The 27,576-nt window shown below is 35.8% G+C and overlaps 1 protein-coding gene across 18 annotated transcripts in view; it reads left to right on the top strand.

Moving 5' to 3' along the window:
* The window catches only part of Ppfia2 (PPFI scaffold protein A2), a 405,005-nt gene that overhangs the window by 132,810 nt on the left and 244,619 nt on the right, over positions 1-27,576 (top strand). For 5 of the 18 annotated variants that reach the window (XM_085683366.2, XM_048418925.3, XM_048418924.3 and 2 more), the window contains exon 1: positions 15,385-15,835. The exons of 10 other annotated variants lie outside the window; for them this stretch is intronic. In XM_085683366.2, the coding sequence (XP_085539492.2) occupies positions 15,755-15,835 (81 nt within the window). In that variant the 5' untranslated portion in view covers positions 15,385-15,754. Of the gene's footprint in view, positions 1-15,383; positions 15,836-27,576 lie in introns of those variants that run through there. 3 more of the 18 variants (XM_048418922.3, XM_048418920.3, XM_085683365.2) reach the window with 2 other exon arrangements.

Genomic DNA, 27,576 nt, shown 5'->3' with positions numbered 1-27,576 from the left:
AAAGAGAACATGGAAAATTAAACCATCATTGTAAAAATGCGCACATCCAACACATTCATATCAGGAAAAGAAACTGGAACGTTTTGGTTCTAAGTAACCAGGGGGGTGACAATGACATTCAATGTTTTATGAGCATCACCGCACTTGATTTTCACAGCGTTAAGGTGAGTTAAAACTTACTTTAAACCACTCTTAAGGGAAGGAAACTTAAGCTCAAGGAAGCTAAGTCACGGTTTTATTCATTTAGAAAGTAAAAGGAAAAAATATAGTCTTGAGACATTGACATGATTTTGCCAGTACACTTAATGATTACGCTGAGTTGGTATTTCATAATAGGAAAATAAGAATGCAAAGAAATATCCAGTTATTTGCAACTAATCAGTTCAATCAAAATTAATATGTATTTGTGTGGTGTGAATAGGACCTCCAATGTACATAAAGCTACTAAAAACGCCGTAACTATGTTCCTGATTGTGTGCCCTATAGTTATTAGAGGGGAGAATTCGCAACAAGACTTTCTACATTAGTTATGAAATATTAATATTTGTTTGTTTCATTTATTTACATGTTTTGAATGTCAAGTACAAGAAAGATAATTTGAATACATTTATGTAGGCCTATAATTTTTTATAACATAGTAGATTCTTAATTTTGTGTCTCACAACCTCTTATTAAGAAAACTGAAAAACTGAGACTTGATTACAGCCTTTCATGTGTCTATATTTCCAGTGCAGAGGTTATGATTGGATATATTTTTAAATAATTTTGTGTTAATGGGTGAAGGAAAGCCATGCTGAGGCCACTATCTTCTAAGTGGTATTTCAGCTTTTTTCTCTTGAGTTATTGGAGCTTAATATGCTTCTCAAGTTTCATTAGCAACATGAAAATGATAACATGACCTGATATAGAAGTGAGCTATCATGGTACAGGACAAAATTTGTTTGAGAAAAGATATAGATCTTTATAAAAAAATTTTAAACAGGAAGAAAAGTATACCAGATCAATGTTTCTCAATGTTCATGTCGTGACACAGAAAATGTTATTTTTTTTTATAATCTAGTGATACGGGCAGAAAATACTGCTTAAACCTGCAATTGAGTATTTTATGCTCTGAGCATAGAAAACCATCTCTCTCAATATTTTTGTATTGTATATTTTTTCTATTTTTATTTATTAATGAAACCAAAAAAAGATATTGTTTCCATTTTACTTACCAATCCCAGTATCCATTCTCTCCTCTCCTCCCATCCCTTCACCTTCCTCGCCACCTTCCCACCCCCATCTTCTCTTCAGAGAGAGTAAGACACATTTGCTTTGAGGAAAGACCAAGGCCCTTTCTAATATATCTAGGCAGAGCAAGGTATCCCTCCAAAGAGAACACGTTCCAAAAAGCCAGTACAAGCAGTAGGGATAAATCCAAGTCCCAATGCCAGTAGCTCTACAGTCTGCCCCAGCTATACAGCTGTCACCCATATTCCAAGGGCCTAGTTTGGTCCCATATTGGTTCCTTCCCTGTCCTGCTGGAGTTGGTGCACTCCTATTAGCTCAGAAGAACTGTTTCAGTGGATGTCCCCATCGTGGTCTTTAAGCTTTGCTCATAGTCTCACTCCTCACACTCTTCAAATGGACTTTGGGAGTTCAGCCCAGCGCTTCACTGCAGGTCTCTGCCTCTCTTTCCATCAGTTACTGGATGAAGGTTCTGTGGTGATAATTAAGAAAGCCATCAATTTGACTACAGGGCAAGGCCAGCTCGGGCACCCTCTCCACTATTGTTTAGGGTCTTAGCTGGGATCATCCTTGTGGATTTCCTGGGAATTACTCTAGTGCCAGGCTTCTTGCTAGCTTCCTCAACCAAGGTATCTTTTTCCTTGCTCTCCGTCTCTGCCCTCCCATCTTGACTACCCCATTCTCTCATGTTCTCTTGCCACCTTCCATTCTCCCTTCCTCCTCCCCTTCTGCCCTCCCTTCACCACCCACCCCCATGCTCTCAATTTTCTCAGGAGATCTTGTCTATTCCCCTCCCCATGGGGAGTCTATGTATGTTTTTCTTAGATTTCTCCTTGTTGCTTAGCTTCTCTGAGGTCATAGACTTTAGGTTCCTTATCCTTTGCTTTACAGCTTTACTGTAGGTACAGAAGTATCCACTTATGAGTGAGGACATGCCATGCTCATCTTTCTCAAAGCAGGCTCGATTATACTACAAGGATATTTGTTCAACTATGTTCGTAGCAGCATTATTTGTAATAGTCAGAACCTGGAAACAGCCTAGATGCCCCTCAACCAAAGAACAGATAAAGAAATTCCGGTACATTCACACAATGGAGTATCACTCAGTGTACAATGACATCTTGAAATCTGCATTCAAATGGATGAAACTAAAACCATACTGAGTGAGTTATCCCAGACACAGGATCAGCATGGTATGTACTCAATTCTCTCAATCTTGCATAGCAGATATCCTTGCTTTCTAGTTTCTGAGAATGTATACAAAGTTTACCACCATTATTATGATGAATATTGAGGTGCATGCTATGCTTCTCCATCTATTACCCAAGGGAGTTTTATCTCCTCTCTCAGGCTACTATCTCCACCTGTAGTTCTTTCTCTGACCACCTCAGTGATCTTACTCTAGACATTTGCTTCTTTGCATACTTCATCATCATCTTGTGCTAAAGAAAGGTTTAATGTGACCAGGAACTTAACCCATGAGTTAATGCATTTGCCTTGAAGGTATGGGGGAACTGAGTTTGGATCCCTAGGACCCAAGGAAATTCTGAGAAGGCGGAATGGCCACAGGTATCCCAGAGCCTTTCAGAGAATATAAGGATTCCCAGAGCAGTACAGCAAAACTAGCCAAACTGACAAGCTCTGTGCTCAGTGAGACACCCTGCCACCTTGCCTCAACAAATAATGTGGAGACTGATCAAGCATGCTATGTTGTGTTCTCAGCAGGAACACAGATGGGCACATGCAACTTTACACACACATGGGCTCACATTTGCACAGGTCCTATATGTGTGTGTGTGTGTGTGTGTGTGTGTGTGCTTTATAAATATTGTTTCTACTTCGTTCTCCCTATTTATTATTATATTAGTGTAAATCAGAGTAACTTGTCCATTTCAGTAGTCAATTGCTAATCCTCAGTCCCCATATACTCTGCCCTTCAGGAGCATTTGATACTCTGGACTACTATTTTCTGAAGTGACAGGGCTTTGAGTACATATCCATCTCCTTGTCTTCTTTCATACCATTCATTGCTGCTTTACCCTTCATTTCTTCTCTTTCAGAATGTCTTTTCTATGAGTATCCACTTCCACACTGATCACATTTCAGTCTTTTGTTTTCAATCACGGTTTCAGACTTGTATTTTCATCTCTCCCTGTGGCATTGCTACTGACTGACAATTAGTAATCTCTAATACAACATTCAGAAAGCAGAGCACTCAGACTTGACCCCTGTTCTCCTAAAGCAATCCTTGTCTCCTGTGAACGCAGTTTTATTTTATCCTTCCACATCATAGTCTGAAAATGTGAATCTATTAAGGACGAAAGTCTCTGATTCTTCTTTTTCTTTCATAGAAATCCACATCTAATGAGTTAGGAAAATTTGAATAATTCCATAAAATAAAAGTAAGTACTTAATCAGATACAATGACATTTAGTAATTATTTTATATGTGATATGCATTCATTAATCAGGAACTTACTAATTTTTCCCATGTTACAAACCAAATCAATTTTTTTCCTCAGGACTGCCAAGAAGTTATTTTAATGTACAGGATACTTCAAAATCAAATACACTGGGTTTTAATAGATGAAGCTTTAAAACATTTTATCTATGTGATAATAAACAAGTTTCATGATTACAATCAAACAACTTTTCATATACACTATAAAGGAAGAAACATTTCTCCATGAGGATTCCTTTGAGGTCAACCCAATGGCATACAATGTCCTTTGATAAGTGCAGCTATTGATTTATTGTCATTATTCTTCAATAATGCAATAGAACATGGTAGTTACTGGCTTAATCTTCTGCACAAAACTCTTGGGAATAATAAAATTAAACAGGAAATAATGTGCTTGCTACCATGGCAACTGTGGCCATTGAGATCCTGAAGAGTAATAAAGAAACTGGCATGAGGGTGGCATTAGTTTAGTTCACAGTGGTGCTAAGATTTTTTTCTTGCATCCATAATATTCTGATCTTTCTTGTGAATGAGATACTGATCATAATGTTCAACTACTTCAATGGCTGTTTTAATAAACAAAGATTTATTATTTCATATTAATCACAATGTGATACAAAGCCCTTTCTATGGATCTGGTGACTGTTTTCTTTTCTTTCTTTCATCACTTATATCTCTTTCTTATGAGATGATACAAATCAAGTGTTTCACATATAGAAGCCAAGAATCTCTACTCTTGACAGGACATTCATTTCTCCTATTCAGTGAGACATTTTCCCCAATGCTTTGTGGTTGTACAGAGAAATGAACTTGTATAAATGTACAAGTAGAGAAGCTGATACATGTAGATCGGCAAACGGTTGTCTATACATAGCACAAACTATTAAATACTTTAAAGAAATTTTGCACTAATGAATTCATTCATTATAATAAGAACTGATAGTTACTCTATATCTAATTATTCTTGTCTTCATTAATTCACCAAATCTTGCCTATTTTGTACTAAAGAATATATTTACTCAATTTTTAAATGTCAGGTCTAATATCTAATGGCTATAAGAATCTCAAGGTAAATATGTTTTGATCAGGAGGAATATTAAATGAGTCAAATAAGGGAATTCATTTTAAATATAATCAACAAAAAGAGTAAGAAAATAGACAAAGGAAGACTTTCAAACATTCCCAAATGCTTATTGTATTTGACTAGCTCTAGGTCATACATAGAATGTTTCTCTTTCTTAGTGACACTCAGAATTCCATGGAATTCATAACTTTTCAACACTGAGGTACTTATTATGTTTCAAATTTTAGCTAATTTTAGCTAATAGAAAAAATATTTATAGTTATAAAAAGCTCCACATTAAGTGATAGACTGGGTATTGTACTCAATATAGTAATTTCTGTGAACAATATGGTACACATATTCAGTGAATGATGTGGAAGCACTAATTTACCCAGTGAAGAAGTGAGATTTATTTTTTTGGTCAAAAATGCCCAATTATTTTTAAAATATCAGAAATTTAACATAAAAGGCATCCTCATTGTATAAATCCAGAATCTAACAACTGGGAAGTTGAGGCAGGAGGATTTCAAATATAAAGATATAAGGTTTGCTTGGGCTACAGCATTGAGTTCAAAGCCAACCTGAAAACATTTCAAAAGCAACTCACGGTATGGATATACCCATGTCAGTAAGGTACAATGCCTGCCTATCATGTGAATAACTGATTCCACTCAAAATATATGAATAAATAAATAAGCTATACTATAGCTATACCATAGAAAAGCATATGGTATATATCTAAGTTTAATGTACAGTATTTTAAGTTTGATTCATATGCCATTGAGCAGGCTTTATCATACTTCTCTATATGTAAAGCCATAATTCAAGACTATTAAGGTTTTACTATAAGACACTCAAAGTCTTTAATCCTAGAATTTAAATGAAAGATATGTAAAGGTTAGCTTATGAAGTACCTACAAAATGAGTTCATTTAAAATATAATAACATTTTAAGTAATAGAATTATAGCATTTTTCGTCAACTGCCATTTGTCAAACTAAGGACCAGTGAGTAAGAGAAACTGGGACACCCAGTGCCAAATGCGATGTCTTCCTCAAACTCTTCCCCTCAGAGTTCAGGGGACCAGAAGGAAGGGGAGGTGGAAAGACTATGAGAGCCAATAGGGATGAAAGACACCAAGGAAACAGTACCTTCCAGACACAGCAGGAGTGAAGCACATAAGACCTCACAGAGAGAGGGGGATCTTGCAGAATCTGAGCTTGATGGGACCCCAACATGAAGAGGGAGTAGACACAAGTCCCCATATCTAACCTTGCAGCTGTCTCCAATTAGCAACTTTTGCTAAGCAAAAAATGATTTCTTTTGTTATCTTTTTCTTAGTATTTATTTATATATTATGTATACTATATTCTGTCTGCGTGTATGCTTGTAGGTCAGAAGAGGGCACCAGACCTCATTACAGATGGTTGTGAGCCACCATGTGGTTGCCGGGAATTGAACTCAGGTCCTTTGGAAGAGCAGGTGATGTCCTTAACCGCTGAGCCATCTCTCCAGCCCTCTTTTGTTTTCAAATTGGTTATAAGATACACAAAGAACACTGAATGCAAGCCTTATGACCAGGAATAGATCACCTACACAAAAGGAATTCAATGACATTTTTGCATAATAAGCTTTCTTTTGGGCCACCAACCAGTTCCAAAATAATGATATGAAGACTTAATATTAGTTATGAATGCTTAACCTTCACTTAGCTTTGTTTTTTGCTACCGTTTATAACTTATTTAACCCATTTCTCTTCATCTATGTTTTGTCTCAAGGCTTTTTACCTTTATTTCATTCTGTATGTCATGTATAGTCTGTCTGCTTGCCAGTTCCCTTATCCCTCCTCTGCCTAGCTACTGGCCATTCAATTTTCTTTGAGACCAATCAGGTGTCTCTGGTGGACAAAGCAACATATCTTTACATTGTTTAATAAATGCAGCATAATAAATGTAGCACATCTTCACGTAGTCAAAAATAATACTTCATAACATTTTTAGAAATGTTCTGTCTTATAATGCTATGTTTGCTCATTTTTTAACCCTACTTATATTTTTACTTACCTATTATGTTTTGGTGTATGTGTGTGTATGTGTGTATGTACGTGCATGTGTGTGTGCACATGAGTATGTGCACATGTGTATGTTTCAACTGCCCTTTTCTGTTTGTCTGATTGCTTTATTTTGTTATGGACAAATTTTTTTATATGTTCTAAAAAGAGAGAGAGAAAAGGCTTGGAGTTGGATGGGTGGGAAGGTCCGGGAAGAGATGAGAAGGAAAACCATAATGAGAATATACTACATGAAAATAAATAATTTCTGTAAAATAGAAGCAGACCAAAGAAATAGTACCCCAAAAGTTTTTATTTCCAAATAATTTTATTGTTTTTATTGAGCAATACATTTTTGTTTGCTACCCTCCTTTCCTCCTTTCTCCCCTTCTCCCCTCTCCCATGACCCCCATGTTCCCAATTTACTCAGGAGATCTTGTCTTTTCACTTTTCTATGTAGATCCATGTATGTCTCTCTTGGGGTCCTTTTTGTTGTCTAGATTCTCTGGGGTTGTGGTTTGTGGGTTGGTATTTCTTTACTTTATGTCTAAAAGTCACTTATGAGTGAATAGATATTATATTTGTCTTTTTGGGTCTGGGTCACCTCACTAAATATGCTCTTTTTTCTAGATCCATCCATTTGCCTGCAAATTTCAAGATGCGTAGTACTCCATTGTACTACAGGCCATGAGTCAAACAAAATTCTTAATATTCAATATTATTATGCAATTTTTTATATAATTGTGTAAAGGTATAAAGGTATTCATGACCTTTAAGCATGTAGATACATCAAATAACTGAAGAAGACATGGTTCAATAAATAAAAAAATTAAGGAAAATATAAGGAATAAAATATGAGAAAAAGGAAGATACCATTTAAGATCTTTCTAATTTTGTCCTGAAGACATATTTGTATCTGTGTGTATACCTGTGTAGACAATATAGACAAGCATGCGCATTCGCGTGCGCACACATACACACACACACACACACACACATATATATGTGTATACACACACACACACACACACACACACACACACACTTAGGCACCCAAGTGGTTATTTTAAAGACATTAAAATGTGAGCTGATACATTTGTCTCACTAGGAATATCAAGTTGTTTATTTTATTTCAGTATACTATATTTTTTCCTTGATTACAAATCTTGATGATTACAATGGATTATAAAGAACACACAGTGAAATTGGTAGGAGGTGTCTATGTAACAGAGATGTTTATCTCTTTGGTCCCTGTAATCCATGAACATGTATGCTGGTGACGTCTCTAATTTTCATATTTATATAATGAAGAGTTTATATCCTTATTCTCCATTCACTTCTATTTTAACTATAACTGTTATGAATTTCATAGCATCTCAATAATTGTTTGGTAGAGAAATTAGTTAATGAATGAGTCCTTCATACAAGATGCAGGCAATGTGATTTTTGGCTAGTAGATAATCAAAAGAGGAATAATCAGGACAGTTAATTTTGTCATAAGGTCATCTTTTTTTGTTTATTTTACAATTGCAATTTGAGCAAAAGAATATATACTGTTAGACCTGGAAATGAATAACTATCTCAGAGGCAAAGGAGACTGAATTTCTAGCTAGCAATAACTTGCTGAGATATCATAGTCCACATAGAATAGCTCATAAGCAGCGTTCTTCTGGACCCCAACATTCACTCCATCTGGTACGACTTAAAACTGAATGCTTGCTGACAAAATTATTTGTTATCCTATAGTGATATAGTGTAAATTATAGCGATATGCCTACCTTATCTTTCCTCCCCCTTCTCTCTCTGGTTTTCTTGCTTCACATTCTTCTTTTACTATGTCCTCTTTTCAACTCAGAGTTTATCATAAACTAACAGAAAATGAGCAGCCTGTATAATATGTTGTTTAAATTTAAAAACCCCTCATCACCATAGCAAACTTCTGAGCTTCTTATCCATGTGCATAAATGAATGAAATAAAAGCAAATTACTTACATGAAGCAAAATATGTCTGACAACCACTTTTTAAAATGTTTATTTAATTTTATATATGTTTGTGTATACCCACATATGTGGTACATGCAGAGGCCAAAAGAGGCTGGGCATTGGAGCTGGAGCTAAAGGTTAGTAAACTACCCAGTGTGGATATTGGGAGCTGAATTCTGGACCTCATCATTGAGCATCACATACTTTGAACTGCTCATCTATCTCTCCAGTTGCTACTACTTAGATCAGTGGTACTCAACCTTCCTAAAACTGCACTCTTTTAATACAGTTCCTTACACTGTGATGACCTCCATCCATAAAATTAATCTTGTCACTACTTCATAAATGTCATTTTTCTACTATTTCTTTCTGTGTTTTCCAATGGTTTTAGGTGGCCCCTGTGAAAGGGTCTTTTATCCCTCAAAGGAGATACAGCCCATAGATAGAGAAGCATTGACTTATGACAAAATTATCTTGAACACCTTCAAGCTGAAACTTGTTATCAAAGGCTATACACCGATAAATTGTGAAGCATTTTAGGATCACTCTAAGTGAAAGCCTGTAACATGTGTTTTAGAAGGTCATGGACTGTTCTCAGAAGCAGAATGACGTGGTAGATGACTTCTGGGAGTCAATTAAAAACAGTGTTGGAATTCAAGGTTTTACCTATCAAGTTTTAAATATTTCCTTTTTTTCCCATTTGATTTATGCAAAACCTCAAGTTTCTCTTTTTCTTCTCCTTGTATATTTTCAGAATGTGTTTTGCAATTGTCTATCTATAGCAATTGTAATGGATCCTTTATTTTACTCTTGTATAGGTGCTGGCTCAAAAGCATTGTTACTATAAACACCTTACCAGTGATTTTACATATAGTATGTTCTTTCCGTGTGTCTCTGTTACCCGTTTACTATATGTATGAATGGTACATGCACATGAACGTGCAGGTATATGCATATATTCATGCATATGAACAGGTCTCTGGTGTTTGCAGAATAAGAGCTCTTACCCATTGAGATATCTTCTCAGAATCTGTGATATATGTTTTATTGTGTTCAAGTTAATTCCCTAATCATCGTATGATAAATTGAAAGCAATCAGACATTAAATTTTTAGTATTCTCAAATAACCTTGGAAATTTATTTCTCAAGCTGAGTAATGATGTCCAAATATACTCATGAATCTATGAACATAAAACACTTAATTCATATCTCTTATCAAATAAGGATTGTCTAATTCTACTTGGTTGACGAGAAATAAAGTATTGATCCGATTAAAGTTTTTCTCAATCTCACTTGGGAATTTGTGCACAAAAATACACCTTGAAATACTACAAGCTATATTTCTTAGTTACATCATGTCTCAATGTCTCTTTGATTGTTGATCTTTTGGGAAGCTGCCATCTTTCTGCTTTTGCTGGGGTCACTCTGATGCAACCTCCTTCAAAGGTACTGTTTGGGCCAAATCACTTAGAATCCCTTAGGTAATATCAGTGATTAATACTTGCCACACTGCACTGTAATCTTTAGTTGGTTAACTGTCTATTATTAGTTGCTATTGGACCTGTGAAATACAAAGTTCTTTAAGGATCATACTGAATATTTTGAAGCAATTTTTCGGAGTCAGGGAACAATATCAGTCACTGGATACACTTGGTTATTAGCCATTAATTTATGTACAAGTGAATGTATGATTCCAGGAGAAAAGAAATAGAGGGTGAAGAAGATATAATATTTCATAGTCTTCTGTTAGGCTAGAATCATAACTTTTTCCTTGGGAAAGATACACTTTTAATATTAATATAGTATGGAGGTCTAAATTTGGGGGAGGGGGTTCATGACAGGGTTTCTTTGTGTATTCCTGGCTGTGCTAACACTTGCTTTGTAAATCAGATTGGCCTCGAACTCAGATATCTATCTACCTTTGCCTCCCATGTTCTGCATTAAGGCTATGAGTCACTACCAAACAGCGAACTAAAGATCTCAGTGAGAGTAATTCACTCCTTCTCATGTTTTCACATAATTTGCCCTTAGGAAGTCAGTTCCAACCATCCATCTTATATGAAGTTTCTCTCATGTTTTCTTCAAGAACATATTTACAAGTGTGTTCTCTTTCTAAGTGATTGAAAAGGTCTTCAAACATAGACATAATCTTGTATTTACCATAAGTAGGAAGGTCAAAAGTCAAGCTTATCAATGGCACAAACATAATCTTGTGTAGGAAACAAGTCCCAGTGTCATTGTCAATGGCTTTTCAGAAAGACTCCGGGCCAGCCACATTCAGAGAATCTGGTTGATTGCGTCCTCATTCAGTCCCAGTCCAACTGGCCTTGGTAAACTCTCATTAGATCCGTCCCCTTGTATCAGTGGGTGATCGCATCCCTCGCAGTCCTTATTTCCTTTTTCATTTTCTTCATCCTTGTTTCCTCCGCATATACTGGATTTTGTTGATCCAGTCTGTCTGGATGCTCATCTTCCTGGACCTGGAGGGAGGGGGGAGGAACTTGAACTTCCCACAGGGCAGGAAACCCTGACTGTTCTTAGGGATGAGAGGGAGGAGGAGAGGGAGTGGGGGAAGTGGGAGGGTGGTGGGAGGAGGGGCAGAAATGGAAACTTTTATAATTTAATAAAATTACTTTCAAAAAAATATAAGAGAAAGTTCCAGTCAAGCTTATCAGTGGTACCCTTTTCAATATGTGGTTTTTAGTATAATAATTCAAAGTTAATTTTTAGCTCAGTTATAAATTACCTATATGATCATTGATCAAAGACACTAATTATATTATTTTCATTAACAAGTCTATACTCTTCCATATAACAGAACTATTTTATAACTAAAAATATCAGAATTTAACCATTTTCTTCATGAATTATTGAAAACCAACGCTCATAAGATTGTGTTCTTGAATTCTTTAGCAGTACCATAATGTATTTTTTAAAACCAGTTGTCCTTGAAGCTACAGGTTTGTGCTTGAGAAGTGAACTCCACTCATGAATCTCTGGTGAACACACCATGAATGTGTAGGGAATTGAAGGGGAATAGAGTAAAAAAATGGAGAGACTTCAAGTCTTAAAAGCTTTTGTCTTTGTTTGCTTTCTAAAAAGTAGATTATGCCAATTAAATTGAAGTGATGTTTTTATTTCATCTGCTGAATTTAATTTTAGATTATCGTAACAGATGAACCTCTAAAAATGAATACATCCATTGTTAACTTAAACCTCAGCACACATTATTTCACATGATAGAACAAGTCGTACCTTGTTTTTTAAAACATTATTGATAGAAGAGAGTAAACTGACTAGTTTGAAAACCACATCATTAGACAGAGTGTCTGACCCAGATCCCAGAGCAGAGCTGAGAATTCTCAGGACTCTTCTGTCCAGGACTATCACGGCTCATTAGGTCTGACTGAAAGATGATCTCTGTGAGGAAACTGTATAAACATGGTGGATTAAATTTCCTACTCATTGTTTGCTTTCTGCTGTGTACAAGCAAAGTAGATGCATTTCTCAGTGAGCAAGACTATTCCTGACCAATGATCTAATTTCTACAATGCTCCTGACTTACACAATGATGGCAGGCGAAACCTTGGCCTTGACAATGTCTGCGAATGTAGCAAGTAACACATGCTTGACAATATCTAGACCAGAACACCCAGTTTCTATCAGGCAGAGAACAAAATGATTTATTTCCAAATCAATTTCAGAACAACAAGGTAATTTTAATAACATTATGAAGAGAGGGACTTTGAATTAAGGTCTCTGTTGTGTCCCTCACCTTGGAAATCAGGGAACCTCGCAGAAGAGAAGATTGTAGGAGTTAGAAAGAATGGAGGACACCAGGAGAATATCAGCCACTTAATTAATTAAGCAGGGATCATATGGGCTCATGGAGACTTATATGATAATTAAGAAGCCTGCATAGGACTATCTATACCAGGTCATCTGCCTATGTTATGGTTGTTAGCTTAGTGTTTTTGTGGTACTCCTTACAGCCGGAGTGTGTGTGTCTGACTTTTTTCAGCCTCTATATTGGGGTTTTTGCCTTGTCCTGTTGTATCTTTTTTTGATGTGTTTAGTTGTTGTCTCATGAAGGCCTACTCTTTTCCAAAGAAGAAATGGGGAGGGGAGGAACTGGTGGAGAAGGGATATTGAGGGGAGCTGAGAGGAGTTAGGGGAAGGGAAACTGTCGTCGGGATGCATTTATTTTCAATTAAAAGCAACATTACTATCTGTCTAGAAAAGGACATCGAGGAAGGATTGGATATGTTGACTCCTATTACATTTAGAACAAAGCACCAAAATGTACAAAGTATGTGCATCATCATTGGTTCTTCCTTCTGCCTCTTTGAAAAGAAAAACATAACCTATTTTATTCCCTCCCTACAAAACAAATATGAAGAAAGGCTTTTTATTGGCTGAGTCTTCAGAAATTCATAGCTGTAGTAAAACAGCTTCCTGCTGCTTCAAATTTAGCATACATACGAGAGGATATCATGTGAATTGTATATACTATGTGAATTGAGATAATACTATGTGAATTACATGAGACTATGTATTTTGTGTGATGTAAAGACATACTGTGTAATGCTGGTGTCATGTAATGGTGTAATTTAAAGGCATATTGTGTAATGCTCTAGTTGGTTTACTTTTTTTTTTCTCATGAAACTGAAATTTCCAAATTTCAGGTTTGTGTTTGAGACATGCGTTCAGTTCACATTTTGTGTATGTGTGTGGAGGGGGGCATGACAAGCATAAATTGAATGTTTGGGAAGTACCTTGTATACATGGAGTCTCAGAGAATAAAGAATCCACATCTTTACATGTGGCCTGATCATCCCAACATTAAGTCTATACAATCACATTTAAAACTTAAACCCATTTGAGAGACTCCCAACAGGAATTAAAAAGAAGAGGGGAGCTATTAACTGAACAACAACCCAAAGTAACAGGATACGATGAATACTTAAATAATTATTGAAAATTGTTACCTGCAATAATTCAGATACAGTTAACAAATTATTGATATGAGATAAAATATTTAAAATTTTACTTAAGCTAATATACTATAAACAGAAAAGAGAGGGATAACATTGTGAAGGAGAAAAGAAATAGAAGACTCTATATAAATATAAACAAATTACTAAAAGTAGTGTACACTAGGTAAATCTTTCTTCCCGCATTTTCACACATGGTATGTATGTGCAAACGTTTGTATGTGTACAGTGTATGTGTGTGTGTACACATGCATGTGTACCTGTCCCTGCATATGGAGGCCTGAGGTTGATATTGGCAATCATTGACATTGAGGCAAGAGTTCCCAAAACAACCTTGAGCACCCTAACATTGCTAGTCTTCTGACTTACTTGCTCTGGAGATCCTTCCTCCCATTTGCCTTTGAAATTATCAGCTTGTTACCGGGCTTCCCAACATTTGCCTTAACCAATGAGCTATCTTCTTAGTTCTGGCAAACCTCTGATGAATTCCTTTCAACATAACATGAATACTCATTCATCCTAGAGAAAAAAAAAAAAAACAAAACAACTCAGCTTACCAAAATTGCCTCCCCCAGTGCTGAGAGTGTAAGCAAATAATAATTTAACTATGCCTTCCTTGGTTTTATTTTAATTTTTTATAGTAAGGGTCTTGATTTATAAGCTAGGATAACCTGGCACTCATGGTCACCCTCTTGTCTCAACCTCCCAATCCAGTACTTCTATTATGTGTGTGCCTGGTGGTAGTAGTTTATGATCCTGTCTTTTATCCCCTGTCTCTTCAGTGTGGGTGGTTCCTAGTCCTCGGTGATATATAACCGTTTGAACTTAGATATTTTTGCTCAGACAGACTCTTGGCTCATTCCGTTTTATCCCTGACATCTCCACCTTTGAACCAAGTGTAAATGGAACATTTATTTTTACCTCAAGAAATTGTCAAGTCATCCAGATCTGATCTTTTATACAGGCTGAATAATTGGTTACAGATGTAGAAAAATAAACATGTTCAACAATGTCAGGCACACTTTTGAATCTTTCATTAAGAAATCCATTTAGACAAATACCTTTGCTAACTGCTTCATCTAAGAAATAAGCTTAATTTAAAAATGTGGGACATTTTAGGTGTTATCAATATTATATGGCATAGGTAAGGTATAAATGACTGGATAATAAACATATTACATCTATGACTTTTTTATAGTTCAGGAAGGAGAAAGCATTTGAGTTTTCTTGGTAAATATTCCTAGCATTACAGAAATTTAAAGGATTTTATCTGTTGCTTCCCAGCCTCGTAGCTGGTTGTATCATACTTTGATCTATATGAAAGAATTCTCACTGTATAAAGGCTCTGAAAAGACAACAACAACAACAACAACAACAAAAATCCCCGACACCGCTGAAAAGACTGGGAGTACCAGAGAGACAGGATTATAAAAAGGCAAGAGTGCTACAAACCCAGTCTTCAGTTACTAAACGCAGCTTTCAGCACCGAGTGAGTCAAGCTCCGCGTTCGTCAAAAGAGGTCCTCTGAATAGCACTGTGCATGCTTCCCTGAAATGAAACTGTGTGTTATTGGTTAACCAGGATATTTAGCATAATCACTCTGCTAGACTGTGGTGGAGGGAGGTGATTATCACCGGGAACAGATGGGCAAGTCCACGGCACTGCCAGATTCTGCACAAGCTCCGTTTATCGCTGGTTCTTGCTTCTTTCCCTCTGTGTTTTTAATTTTTTTCTTTGAAACACTCTACGTTCTAAAGAACTTAGCTGCACGAAAGGTCGGTAGCTGACACCCTTTCGGCTTAGATTTCAAACGTGGAAGAAGGCTTTCGAAAGCTATTCCTGTGTATCCAAGAAGGATGGGGCAGATTGCTTTTTACCGGGTAGTCTCCCTCAATGCATGCACGGATTTATCTGCACACTAAGCTCTCGCCTCGGCTTCTGTAACTCCGTGTGGATTATATGGTCTCCGTGATCAGAAATGATTTTCTCGGATATGAACACTGTTTCTGGCTCTCCTAAAGTGCACCTTCCTAATGGGACCCGGTTTTACACTTTCCAAGTAAGTGTACTTTAAATGGTTTCACTACTTAGGAAGTTAATATATAGTCAAACTTTAAATAAAGAGAAATACTGAAAAACAGAGTGGAACGTGTGGAAGTTATGAAGTGGGTCTACTGAGTGGATAACCTGCATGCACCTTAATCTGTTTTGAAATGTGGAAGGGGGGGCAGCTTTGTGAATTCAAGCTAACTAATAGTGAATGTTGCATTTCCTGGGGATTTTTAAATACTGTCACAGAAAGTTGGAGAGATGGGTTGTGCCTGTATTTTTATAGCTGCAATGCTTTTATGGAAGAATGCGGGGCAGTTCTGTTCCTTGTTTATCACAGAGTAAAATTTAAAGACATTAATGGAACTATAAAAACTAAGTCCTCGGCTAAGAAAAGAATGCTCTCTTTTATAAACATGGCCTTCGATAATGCTGTTTATCTAATTTTGTTACGGGTGATACAAAAGCAATCACTCTTACGGGAGGCTTAAGTGCTATGTTTTCTCTGCTTTTCAATTTGGGGCGATGTAGAAACTAATTAGGATAGATTTATCTATGTTATCAAAGAGTCAAAATGATTTATAGGAATTACAAAGGTGTTGCCTGCCAAATATGCCTCAGTTGCCCAGGAATGAATCAGTTCTCAGTGTAGAAAAGGCTTAACTCTAAGCCAAGTAAGATTTTTCTTCATTTTAAGCCTCAAAAGTGTATCTTTTAGTATGAAGGTTGACTTTATAATTCTGTGTTAAAGTCACAGAGACAATGAGCCTCTTCTCATAGCGTGGTTTATATTATGAAACTATAAAAGACTTCTATTTAATTATTGTTCTGGAATCAATACAAAGACATCGAGGGAAAATCTAGTAAGGCTAATTGGGGTGTTAGAGGGGACCTCTGTATAAATGAACACTGAATTTCTAGAAGTTTCCTGCTCTTGCAAATTGTAATCAGTAGATACAATTGCTCCCTCCTGTTCCCTTTATACCTCTTTTTTTGAATCTTCTCACCTCTCCTGTTTTTCTCTGATGTCTGCTGATAGCGTGTGTCTGTGTTGTTCCCGAGAAGATTCTTTTCGCATTAGTGATCTGTTCACTGTGGTGGGTGTTCAAAATGCCACTGCCCTGAGGCTGTGTACAGAAGCATTACCCCCTCTTCTCTGTGCACAGAGCTATACACTCTCTTTATAATAACTTGAAGCTGACTGTGGAGACGGCTTCTGACATTCAGAATTCTACCTCAATGTCTCAAAGTTGAAGGGTCAATGAGTCTTACATGCTCAGTCGTGACACAGGCTCCTTACAATTCCTTGAGTAGAGATCTCACTGACACCTTCCTCAGCAGGTGATTTTCTCTGAAAATGCAGAGGAAATGTTTTGTTGATGTGTTAGCATAGTCAGGTATCAGCCTTCATATTCAGATAAAGCATAAACGATGCCAAATATAAATTCACTTTTCCGACATTTTCCTGTCACGTAAAATGTTATCTGGTCTAGAAGTTTGCAGTAACAAGAAATGTGTTAACTTTGGATGCTTCTCTTTTGGCTGTGATTTAGGACTTTTGTGGTAGATAAAATAATTCTTAAAGCATGAGCTAAAGGTTTCATAGTGAAACTTTATTTTTCGTTTCAAAGGGAAGAATTGAATCTTTATTTTTACTTGTGTGACAACCTCTAAAACATTATCTTTACTTTGGTTTGGGGAGTGTAAAAATTAAAATCAAATAAAATTCTGTAAAAAAACCCCACCATATGTAAAAAAGTATCATGTGAAAAGATTAGTTAAACTCTTCAAATTTAACTATTATTGAAGTGTGCCTTATGATTCAGAGAGGAACCTTGTGCAAGGAATTAGGATTTCAAAGATGACGTACTTAAAATTATGACACTACAAATTAGCACATGCAGGGACATTTGTACACTCCAGCAAGAATAACATAGAAGTTTAGTCTCATCTCTTCATTAAGAATCTAAACCATTCTGATTATTTTTGGAAGTTTGTGTTATCAAACTTTGAGTACCATTTAAAATATTTTTATTAAATAATTTCAAGGGTAAAAGAGTGACCAATGAGAAGTGTAACTACATTCTAGGATCAAGATTTCATTTTCATTGCATTTTAATTTAGTAAAATGTATTCATGCTTCAATGCATATACATGCAAACACATTTTGTGCAAAATAGCTAACACAATTTAAATTATTTTTTTATGTGTGAATTCTCACTTGTGTTACTATGAATATACAACTATCTACATTTTTCTGTTCAGAGGTTTTGGAACTTGTAGGATGCCAACACACAGTTTGTAAATTATATTTATTAGGTCAAAACTGAAGTCTTGGAGTGTAGTTTCTTGTATTGCCCCCAGAAGATCCAAAATTAAAAACAAATGTAACCATAGTGGTATTATTATATTTACATACACCATTGCAAAATACTTTATGATATTCAAATGTGCACAAGTGGAAAATATGTCTTAATAAAAGATATATATATATATATATATGCTATATATACTTTCTTTAGATACACACATGAAAATGCACTTAATTTTTCTAATTTTGTGTTTACATATACACACAAACAAACATGTTTTAGCATAATTTTATTACGTCCCTTCCAACTGTGTGTTTGTAAATATAAGCATCTATGTACTCTTTAAAACTTCTAGATGGGCTAGGCACAAAATAGGTTATTCATTCTAAAATACTTGTGTCCAATATGAATATCCCCATTTCTTAGACTTAGCAACTTTCATCCAGTAATTGTTCTTTCTTCTGCATTTCTATATTTTATTTATCAGAGTTCCTTGTAATAGTTTATTGAAAATTAAAGCTGTGTGCTATTGTAAAAAACACAATAAAATTTGCCACAGACTTCCCATATCAAAAGAAATTAACCTCAGGAGATGGGCTTTCCTCATTTCTCCTACAGAGAAATGATTTGTGTCTTTCATTTCTGACTATGTGTCAAGCCTGTGTGGGAGTGGCTTTCTGCTAATACACAAGAACAACCAGAACCACTCACATCCCTGTCAGTATGAAAAGAGTAACCTCTCATTTCTGTGGCTAAATTAATTCACATATCCCTTCTTAGGGGATGAAGTCCGTTTTCTTATGCTGTCCTCAAATGGCCTTGTCACTTAGATCACATGCAATGCACAGCTCTCTTTACCAGAAAATTGCGTGTCTTGTGCTTCCTTGTCTTCTTTTTGCCTTTGCACATTGGAAAGATGTTTTCTGAAAAACTTGTCTCAAAGGTTGTCGTTTTCCATAAGGTTTTTATGAATTCCTCTGCGCTTTGTTAAACGTGCTTCCTTGGATCTCATCTCCTGTTCATACCACGACTGAAGAAGCTAGTCTACTTCTGTGTAATCTGTGAGGCCATTTCATTAACTTGCCTCTAACACACGGATGTCAACCATATCTCTGCTTAGTAAGCAGTAATGATTTGTTAAACAAGAAATAATTCATGTGTTTGAATACTTAGGTAGGTAATGAAGCATGACTATATGTTAGCAGGGAAAATAGGTCAAGATAGTTCATGTACATACACGAAAATGTGTTTGATGCTAAGCCTTTCTAAACAAGATCAACATAGATTATTTAAATATGTAATAGTTACACGAATGACCAAAGTAAATCTTCTATCTTATTAATATGTACTTGTAATTATATCGCAATTAACCAAAATCATTTGGGCAGTTTCCTTTATAGTCTTTATCATTCTTTACAGAGTTTTTTCCTTAGGTTTAATCTAGAGTCATTTTTAGTTTAATTTTTTTATTTTTGTGAACTTCAGACGTGAGTCTTATATTTCCAACTCTCTCTCTCTGCCCTCTAACTCTCCTGTGTTCCCTTTGAACTTCTCCTCAAATTCATGGCAGCTTATGCTTTAATTATTAATGTTACAATTTATTGATCTGTACGCATGCATGTATGTATGTATCTCTCTCTATATATATATATCTATATATATATAGATATATACAAGCTATATAGCTTGCTGACTCCAGTTAATGTTGGACATATGTATAAGTGCTTAGGGCTGACCACTTTGGATTATATAATGTATTGGAGAATTAACCCTGGGAAAGACAGATTTTTTTCCTCTTCCTAGCCACTGATTGTTCACACCTCATCCAATAGCAGAGCCTTCAGAGATTTGCCACATCCACAAGGACAACTTGAATTTTCATTATTCTGCTCTTGTTTGGGAAATTATACTCCTGGGATTTCATGGGTGCATCCTTCTTGTCATGTCCAGAAGGAGTTGTGGAGCAGCAGGCACCATGGTCTTGTAGTACTCACATCTCTCATTCAGCCTCTTCTTTCTCTGCTTCCACTAAGCCCTCAGTATAATGGCGACCTTAGAGAAGTATCCCTTGTGGTTGGGCACCCCACAGTCAGTTGTTCTCCGGATTTGAAGCAGTTTGTGGATTTTCATAATCTCTCACTGCTATACAAAGAAATTTCTTTGATGGCAGGTGAGGGGTTATTGTACTTGAATTTGGTTGCCTAACAGGACTTGAAGATAAGACCCTACTATTGAAGCTATCACGTTTAGGGCACAGAATGTGGAGAAATTGACCAAGAACTTACTAAAAACTTTCCCCTTGGAAACTAGCTCTCATAGTACCTGCAAGTAAAAAGCAAGTTCCTGAGGGAGAAAAGCAACCAATAGCCACACAGAACTGTAAAACCCACAAACCACAACAGTGACCACACACCAAGATAGTCCCAACAGTATAATAGTAGCACTTTTATTTTGGGGTAACCCACAGCTGTCTAATTATCACTGAATAGGAGTGAATCGGTGCCTTGTACCATAAGCCCAGCCAACTACTCATGGCTGGTAAGGTCATGGACCCTTAGAGGAAAATCTATTATTGCTACTTTCCTAAAACATTGTCATTTCTAAGTTCCGATTCTAATTCTAATACCGATTCTTAGTCCCAAAGATGTATGTAGATATCACCCTTCATCAAGATAGAGTATTTAAAATTGATTGAACTGTATTTTCATATTTAAGAGATGAGATTTGCATTTGAAATCTGTAAGAGGTAAAAATGAGTAGTCTTGAAGTCTCGATTGCCTTAAGAACTCTTACTCTGGAGATATCATTGGTAATTGGTGGGTAGAACATATCTTTATAATCAAACAACTTTTGATAGGGTAATTCTGAGTTTTTAGAAAAGTGCCAGCTCTTGTATATTTTATCATTTCGTTGTTACCCGAGAATCCAACTTTATTTTTGTGTTTGGGCTCACACACATTTCATTGATAACTTAAGATGTATCTGTAGATACCTGTGAAAGAGGCTTTGCACAAGTTGTGTGATTAACAACAACAACAAAAAGTGAAGTCATACACACCTTACTACAATCATGAGAAAAGGAACAGTCCAGGTCTCCTGGGTTATGTAGTAACACTGGCTTAAATTCAGCTAAATGAGAGAAATGGAGTTTTCGTCACCTTCTGATTGTACACATTCCTGATGAAAAGAGAGAATCAGCAAAGGAATTGTTTTACTTGGAAGGCACAGCATACTTACAGCTGCTAATAGATCTGTGGGGCAAGAGAAATACCATAATGAAAACTAGAGCAAAGAAATAGAGAAAAACAAAATGCACAAATCCAAAGGTTAAAAAAACAAACAAACTGATTGTCATTTGGGGATCTAGGACTTTGGGTTTGATGATTCTTAGGTAGAGGTTCTGACTTGGTACTCCTCTGTAGTTATAATATTCAATATTACCTTAAATAATAATTGACCTGCAGAGAACAATTCACCTCATTTTCAAAATAAGCCATGCAATCTACAATGGTTGCTATATTTTACAGAAAAAAAAATAATCACAAAACATACCAAAAGAGTGTTGATATGGCAAAGAACAATTAGTAAAATCCTGCTTAAATTATGTGTTGCAAAACTTTAATATTTTTATCAAATTTTTAATATTTTATTTAACCCATTCCCAGATTATCTGTTTCCTAATGGGGTAGCAGCTGTACACAGCACCAAAGGTACCCTGAGACAAATAATTTTATACTAACATTTTAGAGCACAGAAATGTATTTTCCTTTTGACTGTTTCAATTATTTATTTTTAAAATAAGATATAAGATAAAACAAAAACTAACATATTGGAATTGAACAAAGCAAAAATAGAAAAAGAGCCCAGGATCTCAGAGACTGGCTCCACTCATTTACACACTCAGGAATCCCACAAAAACATTAAACTGGAAGCCATATTATATATGAAAAAGGCCTGGTGAAGACCCATGCAGGCTCTGTGCATGCTGCCACAGTCTCTTTGAATTCACATGTGCCTTAGTCATGTGGATTTAGAGGGCCTTTTCTTTCTAGATGTCCTCCATCACCGCTGGCTCTTGAGCCTGTTCTGCCTCCTCTTCTGTGAGATTCCCTGAACCCGAGGGCAGGAATTAGATGGAGACATCCTTTTTTATTGTGCTGAGTATTCCAAAGTCTCTAATTCTCTGTATGTTGTCTAGCTGTGGGTTTCTGTATTTTTCCCATCTGGTGCGGAAAGATTAGTTCTGAGCAAAACACTGGTCAATGAGTATAGCAAAAATCATTGTATTGCTTCTGCTTTTGAACATAGGTCTTTATACTACCTAGTTGCAGGTTTTTGTTCACCAATACAGTGTTGGACATGAGTTCCATCTTTGTATTGGCCTTAGTCAAATCGATATTGGTTGGTTATTTCCACAAGCTTTGTGCCAGCATTACTACAGTATTTTATGCTGGCAGGACAGCATTGCATATGAAAGCATTTTTGACTGGCTTTGTATTTTCTTTCTTCTTTGGTACCACACAGAGAACCTGCTGTACCAAAAAATAACCAGCACATGTGAGTGAAGGCTTCATGTAGGTGCTAGCTGTATTTTTCCATGTTCAATGAGTTATAGAGGTATCATAATGAACAGTGGGAGCTTGCCTTCAGTTTGGGAAGAGCAATCTTTAGTTTGGAATCAGCTTGGGTTGTTTTTAAATGCCCATGGGACCCCTTTGGCCAACAACCTCATGGAGACTAATCCTGGTGCTGGTATTGAATAGGTATGGAGAGAGGGGATAGCCATGTCTTGTTTCTGATTTTGGTGGAATTGCTTTGAGTCTCTCTCCATTTTTGTTTATATTGACTGTATGCTTGCAGTAAATTGCCTATTATTTTTGTGTAACTCCTTTTAATCTCTAATAGCTCCACCCCTTTTATCATGAAGGTGTGGTGAATTTTTGTCAAAGTGCTTTTCTGTATCTAATAAGGTATTCACATGTTTGTGTCTTTCAGTTTATATGATAGATTAAATTATCGATTTATGTGTTGAACCATGCCTGCATATCTGAGCTGAAACTTCCTTGATCATGGTGTATTATCTTCATTGATGTTTCTTTTATTTGGTTTGTAAGTGTTTTATTAAAACATTTTGCATCTATATTTATAAAGGAAAATTTATCTGTAATTCTCTTTTTTGTTGGATCTTTATGCAGTGTGATAATCAGGGTAACTGTGGCTTCTTAAAACAATTTGGGCAATGATCTTCCTGTTTCTCTTTTGTGGAATAGGTTAAAGAGTATTAACATCCATTCTTTTTTGAAAGTCTGATAGAATTCTAAGCAAAGTCATCTGGGCTTTGCTTTAGTTGGTAGACTTTTAATTACTGCTTCTATTTCAGCAAAGGTTATAGGTTTGTTTAAATTCCTTATGAAATCTTCATTTAACTTTGATAAGTGGTATGTAGAGTTTGAAGAACATCTGGCCAGACCCCTCTGGCATTTAGAGTCTCCATTGAGAAGGCAAGTGAAATTCTAATATATCTACCATTATGTGTAACATACATACATTCTTGTCTTTGGTGGGTGTATTCTGTCCCTTGGTTTCTGTTGCCCTCTCTGGTTCTTAGGAGAGTATGGTTATTGTGTATTGGCCAGTAGAAAGTACTTCTGGGACCTTGTTAGGTGTGTCCACTGGGCATTCCAGGTAAAATGTGGTTGTAGGTATTGGGAACCGATAGAAATAGGGATGGGCTATGGTGGAGTGGCTGAGGGATTTCACAAGAAGGAAGAAAGCAAGCTGTCGCACCAGGAACTTCTTAGTCCCTGGGAGCAGCATGTGAGGTGCTGAAACAGGTGGTTTGCTCCAGAGCTGGGGATGAGACTATGGGTTTGGATTTGCTGGCTGGAATGGACTGAAAGTACCAGGAAGTGGTTGCTCGAGTTGGTGACAGTGATAAAGTAATGAGTCAGGGGGAGGGAATTATTATAATGCTAGATGATATAAAATAAGAATTAAATATACTTGGTTCACTTCAGCTAGGGAAGCAGATAACCTAACCACAACTATTTACCACTCCCTTGGCTCCTCCAAACCCAGTCCCCCAATCTCATCTCCAGTTCCGCAATAGGACACCTGCTGTGTCCCCCACCCCCTCTCCTAATCCCATCTCCAATGATCCACACAGTTCCCTCTTAATTGCCTCCTTGTATTTAGTTACACTGCATCTCCTCATATCATATTTAAGAATAGTTTCCTAGTTGGAAATATGTTTGGTTTTTTTGTTTGTTTTCCTCGTTATCAAGTTGCTAGTATACTTATGTCTTAGAATTGCACGTAAAGACATATGAAGTACATAACTATGAAATATTCAGCATGTAAAATACTTAACTCAGTATTAACGATGCTCCATGTCACTGGGCCTAAACACAGAAATCAGTGAATGGTATAGATGGTGTTTAAATTACAGCAATTAATAGACTCTATAGGGGGCCAGAGATTAGACAATGAAGATATGTAGGTTCTAGACCATAGCAGAGGTAGCAAGGATGTTAACCGGGTAGTGTGTTTCTGAAATATGTTCTATGAAATTGTACGAGCTTTTTAATATAGGAGACTGGAGAGTTCAAGGCAGTATCATACAATCCAATATTTCCAATGAAAGAGAGAGTTATGGAGGCTAGGTTTAGAAACCAATGTAGGAAATTCAGTTGTAGACTGAGTGACGATTAGAAAGACATCTTTGGCTCTTAGGAGAGGTTTCTGTCTCAGTGGTTTTCATTCATGGAGTGGCTGAAGCATTATAAAGTGGGTTGAATGAATGAGACTCTTAGAAACAGATAGACGGACTTGTCACTCTTTGAGGCTCTATACTTGTTTGTTTTCATGTTTCTCCTTATTCTCACCCCCAAAACTTCTTGAATATCATGCTGTGTCTCAGGTTATGTGCTCCCCTAAATATCGAAGAACTTTAGTAGATATAATTGTGTGGTTTTTTTTTTCTCAGACACACAATGAAATGTACATTGTCCTCACTGCATTTCATCTCAGAATCTGATTCAAGCTATAAGCTCCTGTTCTTATTTTCAGTTTTTAATTATGTTTATTGATGTGTGTGTGTGTGTGTGTGTGTGTGTGTGAATAGTCTGTGTTTGCTACCACATGTGTGACCAGGTAAGAAGTGAACTTGCAAAGTTTGTTTCTCACATTGTCCAATGTAGGGGGGGATCAGAGTGACACTTGGCAACAAGTGTTTTTCCTTACAAAGTCATCTTTCTAATCTTTTCCTAATCTTCCATTTGATATTTATGTCCAGGTACTAATACCATTTTATACCACATTTAGGTTTTTTGTTCACTTTAGTATGATCCTTCTAAGACAAAAATCTGCCCAGGCTGTCATCAGCCTTTCACCAGAACTCTCCCTTCTCTTCCTTAGGTACCATGAGTATACTAATGTTACTGTGCCTGCCTTATTTTGTTTTTTCCTTCATATGTCTTCACTATTATAAAACTTTATATTTGTTTACTGACACATAGACTAAGGCATGTCTAGAGAGGATGCTGCTACTCTTTGAGTAAATGGATGAATGAGTCTTCTATTCATTAATCACACAAAATACCTGACTGAATTCCCAGTTTTAAAAAAGACTATACTAATGTTTTGTAAAACATATTTTGTTTTTTCTAACACCAAAGTCTTGGTAGCATATTGTTCTGTTAAGTGCACAAGTACAAAAGGCTTTAACTTTAGGATACACATAAATTACCATTGTGTATTGATTAAGATACACAATTCATTTTCAAAATACATTATAAACTTTTTCTATTTTTTCATGGTAAACATTCACAGTATGTTCCATGCTTTCCCTTATGTATTTTCATAGTATTATATAAATTAAGAAGACTTGCCAAAATTTAAATAGAATCATATTTAAGTCTTTTGAAATGAGTCAAGTAGTCTATAAATAGGTCACAGCATTAAGTATGTATAATTATTAGCAATTGACGTGTTTTTAGAGTGCACTCATTAAATTTTGGGAAACTACACAGCTTAGTCATGAGGTCTTCATGATTAAATGGAACATATAAAATCTTGAAATTCTATAGAAAAATTTATAAAATATTTACTAGCAATTAAAACTATCTTATTTTTGAAGAACGTAATCATAGCATTGTTTTATAAAATGGATGAAGCTGCATATAATCATACAAAACATTCATGTGGTATTAGCCAGACTCAGAAAAATAATTCATCTCTTTTCATTCATATGTAACATTTAGGTTTATACATGCATAGATTTAACATACACACATAATGAAATTAGAAGATTTTGAGAGAAGAGATTTTAGTGGAAAAGAGAGGTAGGCAGAAGAGAGTAAGTGAGAATGTCAACAGCAGTAAAATCTATAAGATTATCCTCACCCTGGTTTAATGGTTGGGATTCTTTTTAAATTATAAACATCCTGTATTTCACAATCATTTCTTCCTCTTTCTATAAAAGAATTCTAAATGAGCACTAGCCTAATTTAAAGTACTTAATATAAAAGATGAATTGGCATATTAAAATGTATTTATTTTCTAAGATCTTTAATTCCATGAACTCCTTTGCTTATAAATTATTTGTTTTTCTGAAATTAATATTAAAGGCATTTTGAAAGCATTCTTAGATATTATTTACTAATATATTCTTTTGAATTTTTTCCTTTATTTTTGAAATTATAATATGATTACATTATGTCCCTTTCCCTTTCCTCCTTCCATCTTTTCAATGTACTCCTTCTTGCTTTCTTTTACATTTATGATGTTTTTTAAATTTGTTTTTTTAAAAATTCATTCTGTGGTCTCTTGTATTCCCATGATTATTTTGCCTTGTTTTACAGTTTTACATTAAAAAGTGCAATTTGTAAAATTAATGGGGAACTTGAAAATATTTACAGATTAGAAGAACACAATATGAAAAAACTGAGAAAGTTTGTATTAATGAGTTTTCAAGTGACAATGTTATTACTAGCGCTTAAAAACATCTTAATTTATAATTTAAACTTCATCATAAAGCAGCAGTTGGTACAATGAAGTGGTAAACTAGATAATGTTACTAAGAGCAGCGAACATTAGCTAAATCTTAGAACGGGTATTTGCGACTTTAATTATGTTGCTGAAGGAAACAGGATTCATAGAAAGCAACCATATAATGTGGCTGTTTTCTGTGAAAAAATAGTGTCATAGCAAGACTTTGGATAACGTCATTATGTATAGTGACTGTCTTAGTTACTTTATTTTGTTGTGACAAGACTCCATGATCAAGACAATTTAGAGAAGAAAGAGCTTATTAAAGCTTAGTGGATGAATTCATGACCGCCATGGCTGGAAGCATAACATCAGGCAAACAGACCTTGCACTTAAGCAGTATGTGCGAGCTCACACCCCTCCCATGAATCACAATATTTAAATGGACACT

This window comes from Myodes glareolus, chromosome 26 (genome assembly GCF_982192425.1).
Source record: "Myodes glareolus chromosome 26, mMyoGla1.1, whole genome shotgun sequence".
Classification (NCBI taxonomy): Eukaryota; Metazoa; Chordata; class Mammalia; order Rodentia; family Cricetidae; genus Myodes; species Myodes glareolus.
The sequence above is the reverse complement of the archived record's forward strand: the minus strand, read 5'-3'. Positions and strand labels throughout refer to the sequence as shown.